Consider the following 18,491-nt stretch of genomic DNA (forward strand, 5'->3'; position numbering starts at 1 on the left):
GATTGTGCTTACAAACACAGGCGCAGCGCGACCTCCACCACAGCTTATCCAAGGGCCAATGGGACTCAAGCCTTGGTTGACGTATATGTCAGCACCCACAAACGATTCCAAAGGGACCCTAAAGTTTCCCCGAAAAAATAGTCCTTGTCTACATCGTCATAATTGAGGTTGCTGTGTCTCCCCTGCAGGGTGCCCGATTAAAAAGTAGATTTCTTTAAATTTCTGTTACGCATATGCTATACTTCGACATAATTCAATTAGTCCCATTCAACGTCTTAAGCCGAGAAGTCCGCAGTATCTATATAAGCTTGGCCCGGGAAGCCGATACAAGTCAACCCTATCATAAAATACAGGCCCCCAGAATCAATTTGTTCTTGCGTGTAGGTGCAAGTCGAGGAAATATACGTCCACTGGCCTGCCTTCGTGGTGAGATCAAAAGTCGTGGGATCCGTCCAGGCGTTATTTTGATATGAGCATATGAGCGTAGCAGCAGGGCAGAAGTAGTTTGCATTGACCCAAGCGGAGATGGTGTAGGTAACACCAGCAGTGATGGAACCCCGGAGCGGCTGCTTGATGTAGTCTCCGAGGAGTTTCCCCCCTAGGGTTGCGGCCATGAGAGCAGAATTGCGTCCGTCATGCTTGACATCAGAGGCGATGGATACGTCATACTCGCCGTAGTAGGTTTCCCAAGGCGCAACAGATGAATCGTCATCGTCGAATCCAGCATTTCTGATGAAGGGTACAGCCGATGAGGCCTCCGATGTAGTCGTCGTGGCAGTATCAGTGGCAGCTTCAGTCGTCGTGGCAGCGTCAGTCGTCGTGGCAATCTCGGTCGTCGTGCCCTCGGCCGTCGACAAGGCAGTGGTAGACGTTTCCTTGGGGTCTACAGACGTCTCTGTGCTGCTTGTGGACTCCGTGACAATGACGCTCGACTCTTCATTTGAGAAGTAGGTGGAGGAGGCTGCTACCGTAGTGGTTTCGACTAAGCTGGATGCAGTTGTGGAGCCGAGTGTAGTCGAGACATCACTCGTGGAGAAGCCTTCAGTTATTCTGGAGCTAGGTTTACAGGGGCCGGCTTGAGAGCCAGCCACTAAACAAGCTGTTATAAAAGCGGCGGCGTACGTCTGTGGAATCATCCTGAGCGAGCGTGTTGGAATAACGATTGCGAGCATATGATAAACAAAAATAGGTGAAGAGGGGTCATGTAAATAGAAACTGGTAAAAGCCTAAAATTAAAAAACTCAATCGCTTCAAAAAGGGGTTTATTGAGGCTTGTTGTTTTTTTCTTTGGTCTAGATGCTCGCCGGCCGCAGTTGTGGAATCAATAGCGCATATTGTACCGGGCTTAGTGAGATCAATAACTCAGCTAGCGTCCAATAGTTCCACTTCAGCTGCATGGATCTATACTACAAGCTTAAAAAGAAAATTGACCAAATATTCCTCGCTCTGCTTCAACAGCTCATTGCGCGATTGCTGACCCCTGGCGAGCTGCTAATTACTGCAAACTTGGGCAGTTGAAAATAAGCGAGTTAGACTAAGAAATCAACAGAGCCATCGGAAAAAGTTCTCCCCTCTCTATAAGAGGGTATGCGCGCTTTAAAGCCACCCACTTTCCCTATGATACTCCAAACATTGTAACTTCATTATATTATACACTCTTTCAGTATGAAACTGTCAAAGCGCCTCGCGGCCTTCTGGGCTCTAAATTTGTCTCCCCTTCCAAGCGTGCTGGCGGCTTCAACTTGCAGTCAACTATCCGGCAGCATTTACACTGGTTACAACGGCAACGGATTCGATATTCTATGCGATACTTCTACAGTCAATGGGAATATTTTTGCCTACTATTCTGAAGGAGAGCAGTTCCAGGATTGCGTGGATCGATGCGATGTTGTCCCCAGTTGTATTGTTGCATTGTATTTAGACGGGAGCGGCGACTGTGCTTTAATCAACAACTATCAGGGGACTAGGTCGTTTAGTGGGAACGATATTGCTATCAAAAGAGCAGTCGAAAGTTCAACTTCAGCATCATCTGAGGCTACATCGACGGAGGCTACTACATCAGAAGCTGCCACATCATCAGAAGCTGCTACTACAGAGGCTACATCAACGGAGGCTACTTCGACAGAAGGTACTACATCGGAACCTGCTACTACATCAGAGGCTGCAAGTACAGAAGCTACGTCAACCGAAGCCACTACATCAGAAGCTACTACATCAGAGATATCAACAACATCAGAGACATTGTCAGTATCTTTATCATCTATGTCATCAGAAGATACAGCATCAGGATCATCATCTACATCAGAGCCTTTACCAGATTCTACAGCATCATCAACAACATCGGTGCCGTCGTCGTCATTAGAATCTATATCAGAGACCTCGACCTCTGCAGAGTCTACTGCAGCTACTACAGCTACTACTAATTCATTTTCCACCGGTACCGCCAGTATCGAAACATCAACTGATGACTGCGACGATGAGACGTCATCCCTTGAGACTCTAGCTACTGTGACCACATCTACAGTAACAGGATCCGAGATACAATCCACGATCCTATCCACCGACAGCCACAGTTCCTCCATTACAACCAATCAACCATCAGAGGTTTCCACTTCTGCTCTCCCAGCTACTTCAACTATTTCATCACAATCTTCTTTGACGACGACACCAAACCAGGCTTCTACATCAACATCTCTCCCAAGCTCTGTTACAAGCCAAGCAGGTTCCTCTCCGCCTGCGTCTTCAAGGGCTACAGTAACTCAGACTTATACAACCTATAGCCAGGTAGCCTCCTCGTCCGGTTCTTCGTCTTCCGACACCACAGAAGTTGGCTCCAAGACACTTTCGACCTCTGGTGCCACTATCATAAAAACAACATCTGAGAGTCATCTGCCAACCTCTTACCCTACCACTGACAGCGTCTGGACTGTTTACCTGACTTTAGTCAAGTATGTCACCTGCACCACTGGTGTAGTTGCCGAGACAGTAACTACTGCCACATATGTCACTGTTGACAGTAACGGTGGGAGCTATGGACCTCCAGTGGTTACAATGCCTGATGGTTGTATTGGGGGTTATCAGGTAGATGCTAGCGGTCATAGTTATCCTATTGCACAACCTACAAAAGGATCACATGTCAATTCTCCAGACGGCGAGAATAGCCAGCCATCTGTTCGACCTACACTGGGATCACCAGGCAACTCTCCATCTGGCTATGAGACCGGCCAGCTTCATATTCCTACGCCAGCTGCAGAATCACAAGGAAACTTTCAACCAGAACAAGGCAATAAGCAGCCTTCTGTTGCAGGTCAAGGCTCATCAAAGCCCAACAATAGCGAGCCTCAACCAACACAAGGTGATGCTACCCAGACAGCTATCTCCGCATACCAATCTGGTACCCTAGTGAATCCTTTACTGTCATCGTCTATTCGTCAGGGTCAGCAAGGTATCTCAACGACCTTTGCTACCGAAGCAAGTGTTACCGAAGAGATGCAGGCACCCAAGTCCACACACAATCATTTATCGGAAGCTGAAGAGGCACCATCTGCACCAGTCACTATTTCAGGAGCCAACAGACATCAGTGCATGGTTTGGACATTGGTCGCTGGAGCCTTCCTTGGGTTAGGAATGTTGTTTTAGTTATATGGACTGCTTGAAGTAGATAAAAGGCATGTAAATAACATAGACCGTCAATACACAATCCCCTTGGAACAAGAGTTCAGTGTACGCAGCCCCTGAAATAATCTAACGGTAACTAATTACTATTATTTATGTAACTTAAAACAGATATTGCAATTCTGAACGAGGGTCCCTTAATCATACCGCTCTAGTTGGGAGAGGGAGTGTGTACAGTAGCCTTTGCCTTCTCGCCCGCAACGCGAACACAGTAATAGTACCCAGCCCAAAGGTTTTCACACTTGGACCCAACAGCAGGATTCCACTCATAAAACTCAGCCAAATCGACCTTGAACTCTGACGCAACAGCAGAACAAGTGTCACCCTTGGAAACACGATGGTATTCGTTGCACAACTTGGTAATTCCCTTCTGAACCGGCGAAGGCGCTTTGTTACCAGTGACATTCTCAGAAGTGGTCGGCGTCGGAGTCGCAGTCTTTTCAACACCAACACAAACATAGTATCCTTTCTTGAGACCCTGACAGTGCTTGCCAACAGCGGGGTTCCATTTGTAAAAGTTGGCAAAGGAAAGCTTGTTCTGCGTTTCGATTGACTTGCAGGTCGTAGTCTTGCCAACAAGAGCGTACTTGGCACAGTTTTTGGCGATGCCAGCTTGAGTGGGTGAGTACTTCTTCGCTGGGGGTTTTGCTGAAGATGAACCCTTTGTCTCGGTAACAGAAACACAAGCGTATGCGTTTGCCAAAAGGGCGTTGCAATCAGTACCAGTCTTGGGATTCCATTCCAGAAAGTCGGACAGGGAAATCTTGTTCTTGGCAGCGACCTCAGAGCAGGTTTCACCCTTTTCTACAAGGTAATATGACTTGCAGTTGGAGACAATGCCCGGTTGCTGAGGCTCGGGGGCCTTGGCTGAGTTGGAAGACTTGGTCGCTGCCCCAAAGACTGGTAGCAGAGTTCCAGCCAGGAGGAGGAGATGGTTGAGACGGACCATGTTGGGAACGAGGGAAAGTGGTTTTGCTGATGATACAAAGACGAAGTCAATTCAAGGATATTAACTTGTGAGGGAGATCCATATGGTGAGGGGACTAGGACCTTTTATCTCTTTGAGAGTGAGCAAATTTATTTGAAGTTACATTATCCTAACAAGATAAAATGAGACAATGCCATTAAAATGCTTATTTTGCTTGGGTATACGGAGTATGTAAGTTGCGCTATCGTCGCCCGCCACGGCCCTAGGGAAAAGCTTATCGTACGCTATAACAAGGGTAAAATGGACTGACTGCTGAGAAAGCAAAATATTCCTAGGAAGTACACATTCACGCCAATTTCCGTGAACTTGGTGATAAAACCAAACTATCGTTCGCGATTCCTTGTTCCAGCAGAGTATTCCAGATGCGCTGAATAATAAAAGTGAAAAGAAACGCTTTACTATGTCTACTTGCCGCCCTTCCGTGATCCTAAAAGAGACTACTATCGTTCCGAACAGAGTTCAGTTTATATTCACCTGAGGTTTAAATACGAGGGAGAAATTAGATATCCCTAGTAATACCGCAATACTACACTTTGAGTTTTCACCACAACGGCATTACGCATAAAGAGAACTGCCGGCCGTGCACCGTCGCCAATCTAACTTCACCCTCCAAATTATGCCACGGATGGCACGGAATCATTCGAGCTTGATTCACCAAGAGAGTAATCTACAGGAAGAGGCCACCTGAGAAACACTTATTTAGGCGAACTTTGATGCCCCGAAGTGTTACATGTACAGTAATGGCCATCTTGGCAGACAGGACTAGTGATGGCCGTAAGACTAAATTCGAGTGTTTACCCTGTACAGCTCGGGTATGGTTGATTCGCTGAGGCGTCCAGGATGGCGCAGGTATGTCAACTTTCGTGTGATGATCTAAAGAAAGAATTCTTGACGGACGGTAAGGACTTGTGCCGTTTTTAAAGGATAAATCACATACAGATCGGCTGTCTGAGAGCAACGCTATAACGATGCGATGACCATAAGAGCTTAATCCTGGTCGGTGGACTGGATTGCAAAAAGATGGAGCCCACGGAGGAGCGACCAGCGTTACTCTGTCAAGGTTTCCTAGGCCAATTAGCCGTCGAATATACATACGTTTAAGCCGCGACATTGAAACTGAATGTACCATCCGTATGTCAGTGTTATCAGATTGGCAGATCAGATATGTCATAACTTTAATTCAGCCACCCAAAGTGGTTCCCCACCTTCGCGTCGTGTCGCGCCTGGGCTTTCCCCTGACAATCAACTGAAGCTCCATACTGGCAGTGCTCTAAGGTATCTAACAGCACCTCCACTATACGATCTAGCGCTCTTAGTCTCCCATCACAGACAGACAGTACAGTCCTCCAGATTTCCACCGTGCCTCCCATCCGAACCGACAAGAGCAACTCGGCCGCTGATGCCCCAGCTCCGGGTACCGACGCGCCCAAGAAGCGGCTATTGAAGCCCGTCGTCAAAGGTGCCAAGGACGCCTATTTCGAAAGCAGCGTAACTGATTGGGATGGCAAATATCATCATCTCATCGGAACATCTACCAGAGACCTCGTCTTTGGCGCTCGATTCGTCCTTACTGAGTACGTCAAGTTGATTTCTTTCAGCCCGAGCTACGCTGAGACATGACATCATTAGCGACCATATCGATGACATCTTGGTCATGCCACGTCCAGTGCGTGAAAAGATCTGACGTTTTGACTTCAAGTTCATCGACGTCAGCTACGATGCAAAGAACGGTGCCAGAGATGTCACCAACGAAGCCGTCGTCCGTCTAGCCAAGGGTCTCACCGGCTTGAGAACCGTCCTCTTGCCCAGCACAAACCGGGTCAACGACAAAGGTTTCCTCGCCTTGGTCTCCCATTGTCCAGACCTAAGGCTCCTCGAGCTCACCGCGGCTTCCACCGGCTCCTTTGGCAGCACCAAGCTCAGCCCAAAGGCGTTGGAGGAGTTATGTGCACATCCGGAGTGGGCACCGGGACTGAGGCAGTTGGTCATCACAACAGATGAGGAGAACAAGGAGTTCATGAAGGCAATGCGTGCATTGGGTAAACAGAGGGAGAAGTTGGTCACCACTCTACTTAGTCGCAGTGAGGAGAAAAAATGGGGAGACTGGGAGATATCAACAATTTCGAATCACTATGAAGGGGCGTAAGTGTGAACCGGAAAAGACACCTCGCGGAATATTGCATCGCTACGGCAGGGGATTCTAGAAGGAAAATTGTTTCGCAGATTGTGAAGCCATCAGGTTGGCCCCAAGCTCAGGGACCCAGACTGAACCTTTTCTGAGTGTGCCTGCTGGGGGATTGTAATGAAGACGATATGTTGAATAGTTTTAACGATCACCAATAATATTAGGCGGATGAACAAAAGGCCCAGCTCCAACATCCTTCGGACCTGTATTGACCTCTATACTCTAAAGAGGTTAGGTAGTGAAAGCAACAAGGTATTAAGCGAAAAGCCTACCAATTACATGCGTTACAAAAAGCCAGTATTGAACTGTTGCTCAGCTGCGGCTGAGTTAGGCTGACTCTACCTCAGGCCAAGACGACAGAAAAACCCAAATTCAGTCGTATTTTGCAAGCTAAACTCAACTTTACCTCACCTCTCGCAGAAACGCCAGTGCTTGCAAAATGACAATGGGCACATTTGAGCGTGGGCAACGATATACTGGATTGACAAAACAGTGTCAACGGTACTATGAACAGCATAAAATGCATGCTGCGGCATGCGAGGCGAGAGCAAAAGAACTGTTCAAAGCAGTCACAGCCATTGCCGCTGCTCAGAGTAAAACTTGGGATCAGCTTCTCGGCTTATCTGGTGATTTCAACAAGATTATCTTTGACGGAGGTTTCGAATATCACGGTCCCGAGAGTGTCGGCAAGTCTCTATCATTCGCGCAGTGGTTCTTTCTGGCGTCGCTCGTTGGCCTTGGTCATGAGTTCGCTGGCGCATCAGCACTCTTGTACTACGTCGGTTGCACGCTTGGCATCGCAGCTAATAGCTACCCCGTCAATGTTCGAATGCCCGGCGCTTCGCTCTTTCGTCTTGCCAGAGATCGTCAATCATCTCGGGGTCTTCCGTGGGCTCGTATGAGTCGTTTCTTGCGACCGACTGGTGGAAACTTCAATGTTCCCATCATTGAACTTGAACTATTGTCTGGTGAATTGCCTTACGAAGATTCTACGAAAACAATTCATGACCTCGCTGCGATGCGACTGGACGCTTGTGCTCATTCGATCATAATGAAAGCCTTTTTCGATGACATTTCGAAGCTTGCAAGCAAGGTTATAAAGAGTACCGAAGATCCTTCAGCCGCCACGTCATTTGACATCTCGAAAGAGTTCGGTACCACCATACTGTCACTGAACAAGGCATGCGACAGTGTCGCCGACCAAGCTTTGGAATGGACGGGGGATTATGACAGGATCTACCAAAAGCAATACATGGGTGATGACCCCGATCTCACAAATCATGCCTTCGAACTGCAGAAAGCAGCCCCTTCAAATATTGTCAGGTTCGAAGTCTCCTACGACTTCGCCGTGGACTCGCTTTTGGCTGAGACCAAGGTCAATGACGGCATTCGGTTTGGTGGCTTCGGTCGCAATAAGAAATCGATCTTTCTAGACGATGATGAAGTGATCACGGGAGCTTCATGGAATACAGGGATTCTAACCGAGGATGCTACCAAGAAAGTCATTTTCAACTTGATTATCAATACCACGGAAAGAAGGCTAGGGCCATTTGGTACGGGTGGCGGTAAGATCAAGGCAAATGCCGAGAAACAAATCTTTAAGGTCCCTGAAAAGATGAAAGTATATGGTCTTGTTGATTCGGCTGGTAAATATATCGAGCATCGAGGCGATGTTATCATGGAGAGTGGGAGATTCATCGCGGAGCTTAGGTTCATTGTCGGTCCTGCAGAATAGCATCTTGGTCACGAGAACGAGGTTTATGAGGGACAAATTCATGATAGCTCCTATCGAACTCACTCGGACAGATTACTCAGGATTCCAAAATGGAATATGTGATTCCTACTAGGTTAGACCAAATACTCGAGTTCTGAAGATGAAACGTCCCTGAATAGTACGCTTTATTCAATAGCTACCAATGGCAATATCTGTATCCAGCTTCCTAACCATCTCCACTTCATAACGACGGCGTGTAGATTCGCCGGGCCCTAGTTTTCAAGTCGCCTTTACGAGCCCTGCATAAAGTTCGTGAGACGATTCAACCGTCACTGCTTGCGAGATGGCCGATGCACTACCACGACACGCATACCAGATTCCCCTCTGACAGTACCTCCACTAAATTCCCTAGGAAAGGATCGAGGGATAGGCTTATAAGCCGGAATCAGGGGCAGATGCCAAAAAGATTAGCCTAAGGCCCACTAAATCTATATTAAACTTGCCCAAGTCTAAGTTTTGCTAAATTTACCTAAATCTTTTTGTCACTTAGGATAGAAGTCAGATGTTTTCTTGCCTCCCCAAGGCACCTCAACTCAGAAATAGACTCAGAAATAGATTTAGGCACATTCAAGTTCGTCTCCGAGATAAGTGGTGTTGTCTCCAGTTAATATCCGGCGTAGCATCTCAATTTGGAAGTTCTCAAGCGTCAGCCTCGGTATAACTCAATCCGCCTTAGTGGCCTGATTAGCGTGTCGTGGAATTTTGCATAAGAGTGCTCCGTATCTGAATCTAGGATCTTACACCTTCAGACTTCATTATCTAAAGCAAAGATGGCGCGACCAACTTCTGATTCACGGCCTAAGCCATCCACATACTTATTCCTCTACAACACCCTCTCAGCCCTTCTTCGAACAGCCCTCTTGCTGAGAACTACATATCTGTGGTTGACCCAAGGCAATGGTGCTGTGTGGGACGAACTTAACCTTATAGCACGATGGACTGAGACCTTTACTGTGATGGAAGTTATCCATGCTGTTACTGGTCTTGTGCGAGCGGCTCCCGCTACAACTGCGCTCCAAGTGGCTGGTCGAAACACCATTGTCTGGGCCATTACACGAAACTATCCGGAAGTTGGTTTCAGAGATAATGCCTATAGTCTTATGCTCATGGCTTGGAATGCGGCCGATGCGATTCGATACTTCTATTTTACTCTTCAGACGGGAACGGGATCTGTGCCAGCTGGTATGACATGGTTGAGGTAAGAAGCAGAGTACCTCGTATAAAAGGAATAAACTGACCAATAACAGATACAACATGTTCATTATCTTGTACCCCGTTGGTATTCTCTCAGAGATGAAACTTGTTTACGAAGTCATCCAGCCATCTCAAGCTCGGAACCCAACGTATCAGTATCTACTTTGGTTTGGATTAGCGATCTATGTTCCAGGTACGTAAGCTGTGCCAATCTGCCTATTATCGCTATACTGATATCCTATCATAGCATTTTACATCCTCTTTGGGCATATGCTGTCTCAGAGAGCCAAGTTGAGCCGCACCAACCTCAAGAAGCAGATCTGATATTAGGCCAACCAACTCTCAACCAGAAATCGAAATTGAAAGATTTAATCCGATTTATGGAGGCTCTGAGCTTGAATGCGATCTTATAATAAGAAAATTCTATGGGATTTTAATAGCATTAGATTGGCTTGTGATAGACGGCGGTTAAAGTACCTAACTATAGCTTCAGTCGTGTTGGTTCTGTCAGATTCAAGCGCGCGGCAACAGTGAACCAATAAGACATTACATATTTATGCAGAGAAAAGGGGAAATGGTAAAATGAGTTTCGTAACATTCTGACATCGACCATCAAGGATTATTTCTTCTCTTATAGTTATTCGCTCGAGAAATCAGCTCCCAAGGCTATAGTCTCAATTGTGACTCCATCTGCCAAGAATGACCCCATCGCCATGGACAACTTTCCGCAGAAGCAGTACGTTTGGTACCAGGTACAAATACGAATCAACACTCGACTCCACACATATTCGATTAATACAGATACGCCAGCGGACACGCAGCCTGTTATCGGAGAGGCTGAATATTGACTTGACCACTCATTCTCTGGATGAAGCAAAGGCACTTGGTTACCACGCACTATCCTATACGTGGGGTGCGCCAGAGGGAGATGGCAAACCCACCGACTCCGACTCATGCATACTGGTGAACGGCGATAGATTCTACGTCCAACCAAACTTATTCGGTGCTCTCAATCGCTTCGAGGAATTTGATTGGTATTTGTGGATCGACGCAATATGTATTGATCAGACCAGCCAACGGGAGCGCGAGATCCAGGTCGGCATCATGAACGAGATTTACAGCATGGCAGCGCGAGTCGATATCTGGCTCGGTGTTGGCGGGAAAGAGTCAGCTGAGGCCATTCATCTGATACGGAAACTTTCCAGCTTGGCTGAGGAGACAGATGGAAGTGAAGTGAGCCTGGACAAAAGCGTAACCGAAAGTTCAGGCCTTCCACCTACTCCTTCTGTAGCCTGGAAGCCATTCGTTGATCTTCTGGAACGGAATTGGTTCCGCAGAGCTTGGGTGATTCAAGAGACCGTCCTAGCTCGGCAGACCTCTGTGTTCCTCGGAAACGGCGAATGTATCTCTTGGGAACAGCTCGCCTCTGCATTGGCGATGATCAAAAGACTGGGCTGGTTTCCCAATGGGGCGTTGGCCATGGTCAAATTGGAACAGATTTCGTGGTCGCCAGGACCTTACGCCGTTCACTTCATCACCGTAATCAAGATGTCCCTCGAAAGCTTGAAAGAGCCTCAAGATCACCCGTTGCTTTCTGTTATCGAGGAGCTTACCGGCGCTGGTAATTGGAAAACGACTGCCAGTTCTCAGTTGGCATACATGATGATGGTGTGCCATAAGTTCAAGGTTACGAATGCCCGCGATCGGGTGTATTCGTTATTGGGAATGGTTAACATGGCCGCGAGCCATATGGGAATTCCTCGATGCGATTTGGAAGTTGACTATAACGCGAGCGTCGCTCAGGTTTTCACAGCTGCCACGAAGAATATCCTCAATCATTGTAATCACTTAGGATTCATCTCTTTAGCTGGTTTTGCAGAATTCTACCACGGCACACAGAATTTGCCTTCAGAGGATATACCATCGTGGGTACCTAACTTATCCAACGAGCCATCTGCTGCGAGGACTGCCCCCATCCTTTTTGATCGTGTTAACAGCGATGATCGGTTGGACGCCGCGCGATACAGTGAGATTGGTTCTCTGGGATTTAGTATCACAGACTCAAGGCTGGCTGTCAAAGCTCAGCGTGTTGGACAGATCCTTCCAGGGTCTTATCCATTTTACGTACTCGCTTACTATTTCAACATTGAACCTTTTGCGGCCCTTCTACTACGATGCGGTAAGCGCTACAAAGTAACTGGAGAGCTCAGCATTGAAGCTTGTTGGCGTACTTTCATCTTTGGCTCAAATATATACGATTCAGTCACAGATAGCTCGGCGCTTGGCGGTTGCTTTAAAGCCTGGCTATCCTTCATCTTGTTTCATTGCTTGCGGGTCTGGGATACCTCCATGACAGTCGATCAGCGACTTTCAATCTTGGAACAATTGACAAACTTCCAATCTCTTGTGGCCCGGGATGGAGATGAAGCCTCCGATATGCTTCCAAGTATCGAATGGATAAAACAGATGCTGCAAAAGCTAGGGCCTTCTGATCCTCCGGACTCACAGCTGTCGTCAATATTTTCATACATGGCGTCGAGATCCTCAATCACGGACTTTTCCTCAGAAGTTGACTTAGAGTGGACATCCTCAGTGGCTAAGGAACTCGCCAACACGTTTTCACAGGCTTCTCAGTACGCGTCGCTCTTGGGTAGATACGCTGGCCAGCGGCGAGTTTTTCTGACAGACGAAGGGCACCTAGGGTTGGCTTTATGTTCGGCATTTGAACCAGACAGCGTCTGGGTGGTTTCGTCTTGTCCGGTGCCATTGGTTCTGAGGCCTCGAGCTGATGGTACTTATCAACTGGTCGGAGATAGCTACGTTCACGGAATCATGAAAGGCGAAGCGGTAAAGGATAACAGCTGGGAGGAAATTACCATAACCTAATAGATGGTTCCAGATAGCATTTGCCTAACATTAAATAGAGACCATTTTTATGTGCTCCACCTGCCCAACAACAGATTACTTCTGGCTGGCTATCTGTCCTCCTCAACCTTGGATATCTCTGCAGTTTGAGCCCTGTGGCTGGGGGCTAGGAATCACGATGCGGAACTAATCCTCTCAATTCCACATTTATTGTATCACTTCAAGATCTCCAACATAGCCAGCCTACTTGCGACCGTACACATAACGCACAGTCATGTAACTATGCACCTTGGGGTTCCGTATCGCCTTACGCAAGCTCATAAGAGACACCTCGTATTCTTCCTCGGGCCATCGACAAACGTCCTTCCACATCATAAGAGTGTAACCTATCACGTGTGAGAAGTCTGTCAACACTCAAAGGTTGGCAGTTTTACCCTCCAAGTCATTCTCCAGCGTGGCCTTGACAAACCGCCCGACCTCGGCGAGTTTTGGATCTTTGGGCCAGCTTCCAATAGGGAACTGCAAGACAACGTTTCAGTCAACTGTAGTCAGGTTTTGGAGAAACATACTTTGTAATCGACGGTCTCAACATCTTTGAAGCCAGCTTCTTTGAAGGCCTTTAGTTGCAAATCGTGGACGAAGAAAGAGTTGCCTAGAATTCGGCTACCATATTCGAAGAGCTTCTGGTACGTTTTGAAAATGGGTTCTAGCTCGGTAGTCCCATCATCACTACGGAATGTGACGTCGGCCTCGCCTGACTGGACCCAGCCTCCTGGTGCACAACATCGGTATGCCTCTTTAAAGAGATTATTCCAGTCTTTAATAGCACCAAAGAGATATCGGATATGAATAAAGCTGAAATAATCTTCCTTCCACGTCCAAGGTTGTGTGGCATCATCGATTTCGAAACGAAGGTTCGGGGGGACCCATTGGGGTTGGCAAGGGGATAGATCTGTGCCGATTACTTCTGTACTTGGATATCGGTCGGCAAATTCTCTATAGACTGTAAGTAGGCGACATTTCCGGACTCGTCGAAATGCCATACATAGCCCAGATTCCTGCGAAGCTGTTAGTAGAGATCCAGAGGAGGAATTGTCCAACTCACCGCTTCCGGTACCAACATCTAGAACTCGCTACGAGAGGCGTTGCAGAAATCAGTCCAAGGACTTTTAACCAATTTGAGACTTTATGAGAACACCCTACCTGTATAGAGTCTGTCTTGATAGGGGCAAGAAACAGTTCACCGTCCAAAAGAAGAGTCAAGTAGTGATGCCTGTTGGTCAGTTAGCACCTTGTTGATGCGCTTCGGGGCATAAGTTCAAGCCGTACGTTAAGTCCATAGACTCTACTTGTTGATCGTCGTTGGGGAAACAGTAATTCGCGGTAAACTTGTCGCTGTGGTACGTGCGTCCCAGGCTTCGACGGTACTCGAGGATGCTAGCGGAAACGGAAGCGGTCGAGCTCTCTCTATGAGGACCATTAGAAACGCCAAAACTTGCGCTTTCACGATGCTCACTGACGTATCGGTCCCAATGGAAGAATCGACATCCCCCTGTGAATCATGCTGCTCGAAAGTAAGTGCCGTCCTCAATGTAAAAGGGGTCTGAAGGACAGACATCAGAATCATCTGCAGGACCAATTTCGCCTGGAGCCGACGGAGATCTTGAAGGGGATTTTGATGGAGACTTTGTACGGGCAGTGGTTGGTGCCGGCGCCTCGGGCGGCATAGTAGTTCCCGCAGATTGGTTTGGCATGATCAAGCGACGAATGTAAAACAAGATAACAAAAGGAACAACTTAACGGAGATGCATATTTGGGCTTTGAGGCTTTTTGTTTGAACTGTTGTCCTCATGCAGAACAAAAACCATGACATGATATCATATCATATCATATCATCAGGGGGTGTTCCTGTCAGCGCCGGTCCACTAATTAGGATAGCGGCCCGGGCAGCCCGTGGAACTATCCAGCTGTCTTCCGACTAAACATAGACTTCTCTCTTGATAAAGGTAGTAATATGCTTAGTTATCTCGACGATGGTCGTTCTAAAGAGATTCTCCAGCACGGTTGGCTCGTCATCAAGCTTTTATCATTGCCATCCTCCTACATCATCCGTTTGCTCTCGGAAATCCTGTCTTGGAACTTAGTCTTGAAGATACCAGTCAACAACACAAATATTCTCAGCCTGACCCCCTTCCCTCCAGAAACTAGAAGCAACTTGACCATGGCACTTCTAAATGGCACCCTTACCTCTCTTCAGCCTTTGCAGTGGCCTCCTTCGCACTGGTGATGTCTCGATGCTACCGATGCAATCTGCAGTCCTTGGTACTCTTCGTCAGGCCTTGGGCAGACACCAAGTTCCTCGTCGGGTCAACGCACAACTCAATCACAAACACTTCGGCATAATGAATGGTGAGGTAAGGTTAAATTGCAATCTCGCCATGACTATATCACCGAGAGCCCCCTGTCACACCCAGCTCCGCTAGAAGCTTGTTGGCCTTTTCCACTATATGACTTCTCTTTGCCTTGATATCAGGCTCGCTGAGCTCCTCGATACCCCTCAACTTCCTTATGATGCTATAATGAACTCCATCGATAAGTGTGAGCCGCTCGTCTCGCTTTTTTGTTGAACCATCGTCTGAGTTCATGGTCTCTCTGCCTATTGGAAGCCATGCTACTTCCAATTCGTCCTCTAGCGCACATAAGGCCTTCCAGACCTTGAGTTCCTTCCTGTTCATCGTTCTGCCTGGAGCTTTAAAAGACTCCACGGCATCGGGTTGCTTGCTAGACGAATCGGAAGTGGATATCATGGCCGCATCATGAATAAAGGGGCATTCAGCTCCATCCATGCAATAACCATCGGCCGAGAAGCTTGGGCACGATACTTGTTTCTTCTCGGGTCCTTCAGGGATCGATTTCAGCTGTTCCTCGTTGTTGTTATTGACGCCTGTCGCTGTGAACAAAGGCACCCATTCCTTGTCATCCATAAAGTTGTCTGTGCTGACACTAGCTCTCAGCATATCCTCATCCACACATGGTGTTCCGCAATATCCACAACAGCGCCCGGGAATAACCCATATCTCTCTACCTTCCAAGGCACAGGTGGGACATCTAACACCAGGTCTAGAGCTTCTCACAACCTTGTGGCCGGCCTCTGCAGATGGTTGGCTAGGTCCAGAAGCATGGCGGGTATCCTTTATCTCGAGATCTGATTCGATTTCGTGGACTGGCACTTTATCGCTGCCGGATTCCGCCATAGCTCTTTGTCTCAGCTCTCGGGAGAACTCTGCCCGGCACTTGTCACGTTCTGCTTTGCCTTCGAGTTCCATGTTCCCCTTAACGTTTTGTATTTTACCTAGCCAAAGGTCTTCGCTAGGTGAACCACCGAATGTTTGGCCTTCTGTGAATTGCGGTGCTTCAATTTTTATTGTATCGCCGCTTGATATACCATAGTTTCGAATGGGCGTACCATCGATCAACAGTTTAGTTTCTTTGCAAAAAAGCTCGACCAGATGTCTGAAGCTCTCAGGAACATGCGCCATTCCCGCTGCGAGCTCTCTGATCTTAGACACTCGCAGCTTACCATCTCTAATATCGTGTTGGGGGAATTCAAATGTGTATTTGAACTTCTTGTGATGAAGGTACAGAATGTCAAAACTAGCGGGACTGAAGCTCTCTGAGGTATTCTCAACAGGGATAACTGTTTCGACGTGCCGATACGTTGTATTCGGGCCCCTTCCCTTGTCCAAAGACTCCTTTGCGGAGTCTGTGTCCATATGTGTTTTAGACTGCTCAATGGCCGTATCTATGCCCATATCTGATATCGAAGGCAGCTTCCTGTCATTTTTCTGCGAACGGATATAGGTCCAGCCATGAGCCTTCTCCATATGCTGCTTGCAGTGCCTTTCTCGCTTTGATTTGTAGGGACAAGGCTTAAACATGCACTCGTACATGGCAGGGGGTTCAGAATGCTTATCGCGGTAGTGGCGATCTCTCTCCTCCTCGGTAAACAATCCGTAATAATGATGCTGGCAGGTCGGAAACGGACACGTCCATGGGCGAGAGTTGGGCAGTGAGAGGCCTGAGCCATCAACAATTTCGTCTATGACATCAACAGGAGCGAAGCCTCCCCCTCCAGCATATCGAATGCTTTGCTCAGATACATCTGCAGCCTCATCTCCGCTCTCGTCAGAAAGACGGGTAACATAAGAGCTGGCCTTCTCCAACTCGTCTCGTAATTCAGATTCCACTTCTTCTTTTCCCACAGACTCGGAATCAGACTCGTCGTTCTTTTCATCTTCTTCGCCTGGAAGATGGGGTAATGCGAACAGAGCAAGATCCTCTTGATGGCGGCCAACATGCCGTTGGTATTGTTTGAACGAAGATTGTCTATCTCCGCACAGAGGACAGTCTGCTGGCTCGTTCTCTGACTTGGGCTTCTCGCAGATGGTGAGAAGGCTGTCGAGATGGGTCCCTTCTGCGGCCTCTGAATGCTTTTGCGCTAAATGCCGTTTCATGTCTTTCGAAGACTCAAAGGTCGTGCCGCATCCAAGCTTGCAGGCCCATGTCCTCCAATGGTATTTCTTGATGTGGCCGGCCCATTGGTGGCGTCGTTGAAAGTCCTGATCTGGGGCCGGACAACCGAGCTCAACGCAAATGTAAGGAAACAGATCTGAGAATACGTGTTTTCTGTTGTCTCACGTCAGTAACATTCATATTGGCGAGGGAAGGGAAACTAACTTCCAATGATTCCTCGAAGCAATAGACACCATCATAAAACAAAATGGGCACTCGAAAGGCCCATTCTCGGCTCCTGCTGGAAGGGCAGGTATCTTCCGTCTCTCTGGATTCGCAGCAGATGTTGCCCAAGACGTCTGGGATCTCCCAGCATCCGAGGTATCGTCCAAGCTCTCCTCCAAAGAGATAGGTTCATTCACATTAAGCTTTTTTGGTAACGAAGAGGCTACGGTACTCTGCATTTGGTCCTTGTCATCGAGTTCGAGCCCACCCGCCAACTTGTCATGGTGCAGTTCTCTGTATTTGAAGTACTGCCTCCGTCGAGAAATTGCCTTTCCAAGTCTCTCTGCTATGGGCTTCGGGGCTTTGGAGAGCTTGTTGCATACATGCTGGACGTCAAATGGCTCGTAGCCAGATGTATCGGTTAAGCAGGCTTTCTTGAAGCGGTCGTGGGGAGAAGGATTGTGAATGGAAACTGAAAGTCTGAACAGGCAGTTGATGTCTTCAACTGTCGCAGCAAATATCTGCGAGAGCTCAGAATTTCCGGAGGCGCCATCTTGAAAAGGTTCTTGGTCGGAGTCGTCGTCTGAAAAATCAGCTGGGGGCAGGTCCTGATCCCATGGCGTTGTTTGTCCAGTGAGGATATCCTTAGCTGTTGATGTCAGACAGAATCTTCCGCAGCTCAATTATGGCAACTCACCATCTTGCAGGGACTCTCTCAAGTCCTCCAAGAGCTCAACCACCTGATCCCGGATATTTGACGCATCTCGAAGCCTATGATCGAGCGAGCTTCTTCCTTTTCTGTGAGCGCCAATGTTTCCACTCCAGACCTTGAATCTGCTCAGCTCGTTCTGTAGCTTCACTAGCGATATATCGCTCTGGGTACCCTCATCTGGAATACTGTCTGTCCATATTGCCGGGGAACTACAGAGACTGTTGAACTCTTGTAGACAAGCCGACACATGATCAGCAATAGTATTCATCGTTGTGTAAGGAATGCAATGTAGACAGGGCGCTGGTTGTTATCTCGAGATTCACCGACCTAGAAAACATAGAAGAAAGGTTGGAGTGACACA

General features: G+C 47.8%; 8 protein-coding genes across 8 annotated transcripts; 4 read left to right on the plus strand and 4 right to left on the minus strand.

The window, feature by feature from the left end:
• Window positions 1-197: 197 nt before the first annotated feature.
• Window positions 198-1,271, minus strand: FOBCDRAFT_222039 (uncharacterized protein). The gene has a single exon (XM_031178115.3). The coding sequence runs from the start codon at window positions 1,170-1,172 to the stop codon at window positions 276-278; it is 897 nt and encodes a 298-aa protein (XP_031044002.3). The 5' UTR covers window positions 1,173-1,271; the 3' UTR covers window positions 198-275.
• A 394-nt stretch (window positions 1,272-1,665) lies between these two features.
• Window positions 1,666-3,716, plus strand: FOBCDRAFT_318841 (uncharacterized protein; the record flags this gene model as incomplete). Its single annotated transcript, XM_031178114.3, has 1 exon — window positions 1,666-3,716. The coding sequence occupies one exon, from the start codon at window positions 1,666-1,668 to the stop codon at window positions 3,637-3,639; it is 1,974 nt and encodes a 657-aa protein (XP_031044001.2). The 3' UTR covers window positions 3,640-3,716.
• A 110-nt stretch (window positions 3,717-3,826) lies between these two features.
• On the minus strand, window positions 3,827-4,624 carry FOBCDRAFT_200804 (uncharacterized protein; the record flags this gene model as incomplete). The annotated part of the gene is made up of 1 exon (XM_031178113.2): window positions 3,827-4,624. The coding sequence occupies one exon, from the start codon at window positions 4,622-4,624 to the stop codon at window positions 3,827-3,829; it is 798 nt and encodes a 265-aa protein (XP_031044000.2).
• An 879-nt stretch (window positions 4,625-5,503) lies between these two features.
• Window positions 5,504-7,011, plus strand: FOBCDRAFT_318842 (uncharacterized protein; the record flags this gene model as incomplete). The annotated part of the gene is made up of 4 exons (XM_059612017.1): window positions 5,504-5,512; window positions 5,993-6,237; window positions 6,293-6,329; window positions 6,363-7,011. 4 exons carry the CDS (start codon window positions 5,504-5,506, stop codon window positions 6,807-6,809), a joined length of 738 nt encoding a protein of 245 aa, XP_059464759.1. The 3' UTR covers window positions 6,810-7,011.
• Window positions 7,012-7,608: 597 nt separating this feature from the next.
• FOBCDRAFT_222043 (uncharacterized protein) lies at window positions 7,609-8,595 on the plus strand. Its single transcript, XM_031178111.3, has one exon. It carries the CDS (start codon window positions 7,678-7,680, stop codon window positions 8,581-8,583), a length of 906 nt encoding a protein of 301 aa, XP_031043998.3. The 5' UTR covers window positions 7,609-7,677; the 3' UTR covers window positions 8,584-8,595.
• Window positions 8,596-9,380: 785 nt separating this feature from the next.
• FOBCDRAFT_292499 (tyrosine phosphatase-like protein) lies at window positions 9,381-12,702 on the plus strand (the record flags this gene model as incomplete). The annotated part of the gene is made up of 4 exons (XM_059611803.1): window positions 9,381-9,820; window positions 9,870-10,013; window positions 10,454-10,568; window positions 10,618-12,702. Exons 1-4 carry the CDS (start codon window positions 9,393-9,395, stop codon window positions 12,700-12,702), a joined length of 2,772 nt encoding a protein of 923 aa, XP_059464760.1. The 5' UTR covers window positions 9,381-9,392.
• On the minus strand, window positions 12,684-14,517 carry FOBCDRAFT_222049 (S-adenosyl-L-methionine-dependent methyltransferase). The gene is made up of 9 exons (XM_031178107.3): window positions 14,298-14,517; window positions 14,202-14,245; window positions 14,011-14,148; window positions 13,885-13,954; window positions 13,787-13,814; window positions 13,727-13,739; window positions 13,251-13,677; window positions 13,116-13,200; window positions 12,684-13,067 (listed from the first exon to the last, which is right to left on the minus strand). Exons 1-9 carry the CDS (start codon window positions 14,433-14,435, stop codon window positions 12,925-12,927), a joined length of 1,086 nt encoding a protein of 361 aa, XP_031043994.2. The 5' UTR covers window positions 14,436-14,517; the 3' UTR covers window positions 12,684-12,924.
• Window positions 14,518-15,118: 601 nt separating this feature from the next.
• FOBCDRAFT_160071 (uncharacterized protein) lies at window positions 15,119-18,398 on the minus strand (the record flags this gene model as incomplete). Its single annotated transcript, XM_059608393.1, has 4 exons — window positions 15,119-16,378; window positions 16,607-17,367; window positions 17,419-18,067; window positions 18,116-18,398. 4 exons carry the CDS (start codon window positions 18,396-18,398, stop codon window positions 15,129-15,131), a joined length of 2,943 nt encoding a protein of 980 aa, XP_059464761.1. The 3' UTR covers window positions 15,119-15,128.
• Between the last annotated feature and the right edge of the window lie 93 nt (window positions 18,399-18,491).

Source organism: Fusarium oxysporum, chromosome IV (assembly GCF_013085055.1).
Source record: "Fusarium oxysporum Fo47 chromosome IV, complete sequence".
In the NCBI taxonomy this organism is placed as follows: Eukaryota; Fungi; Ascomycota; class Sordariomycetes; order Hypocreales; family Nectriaceae; genus Fusarium; species Fusarium oxysporum.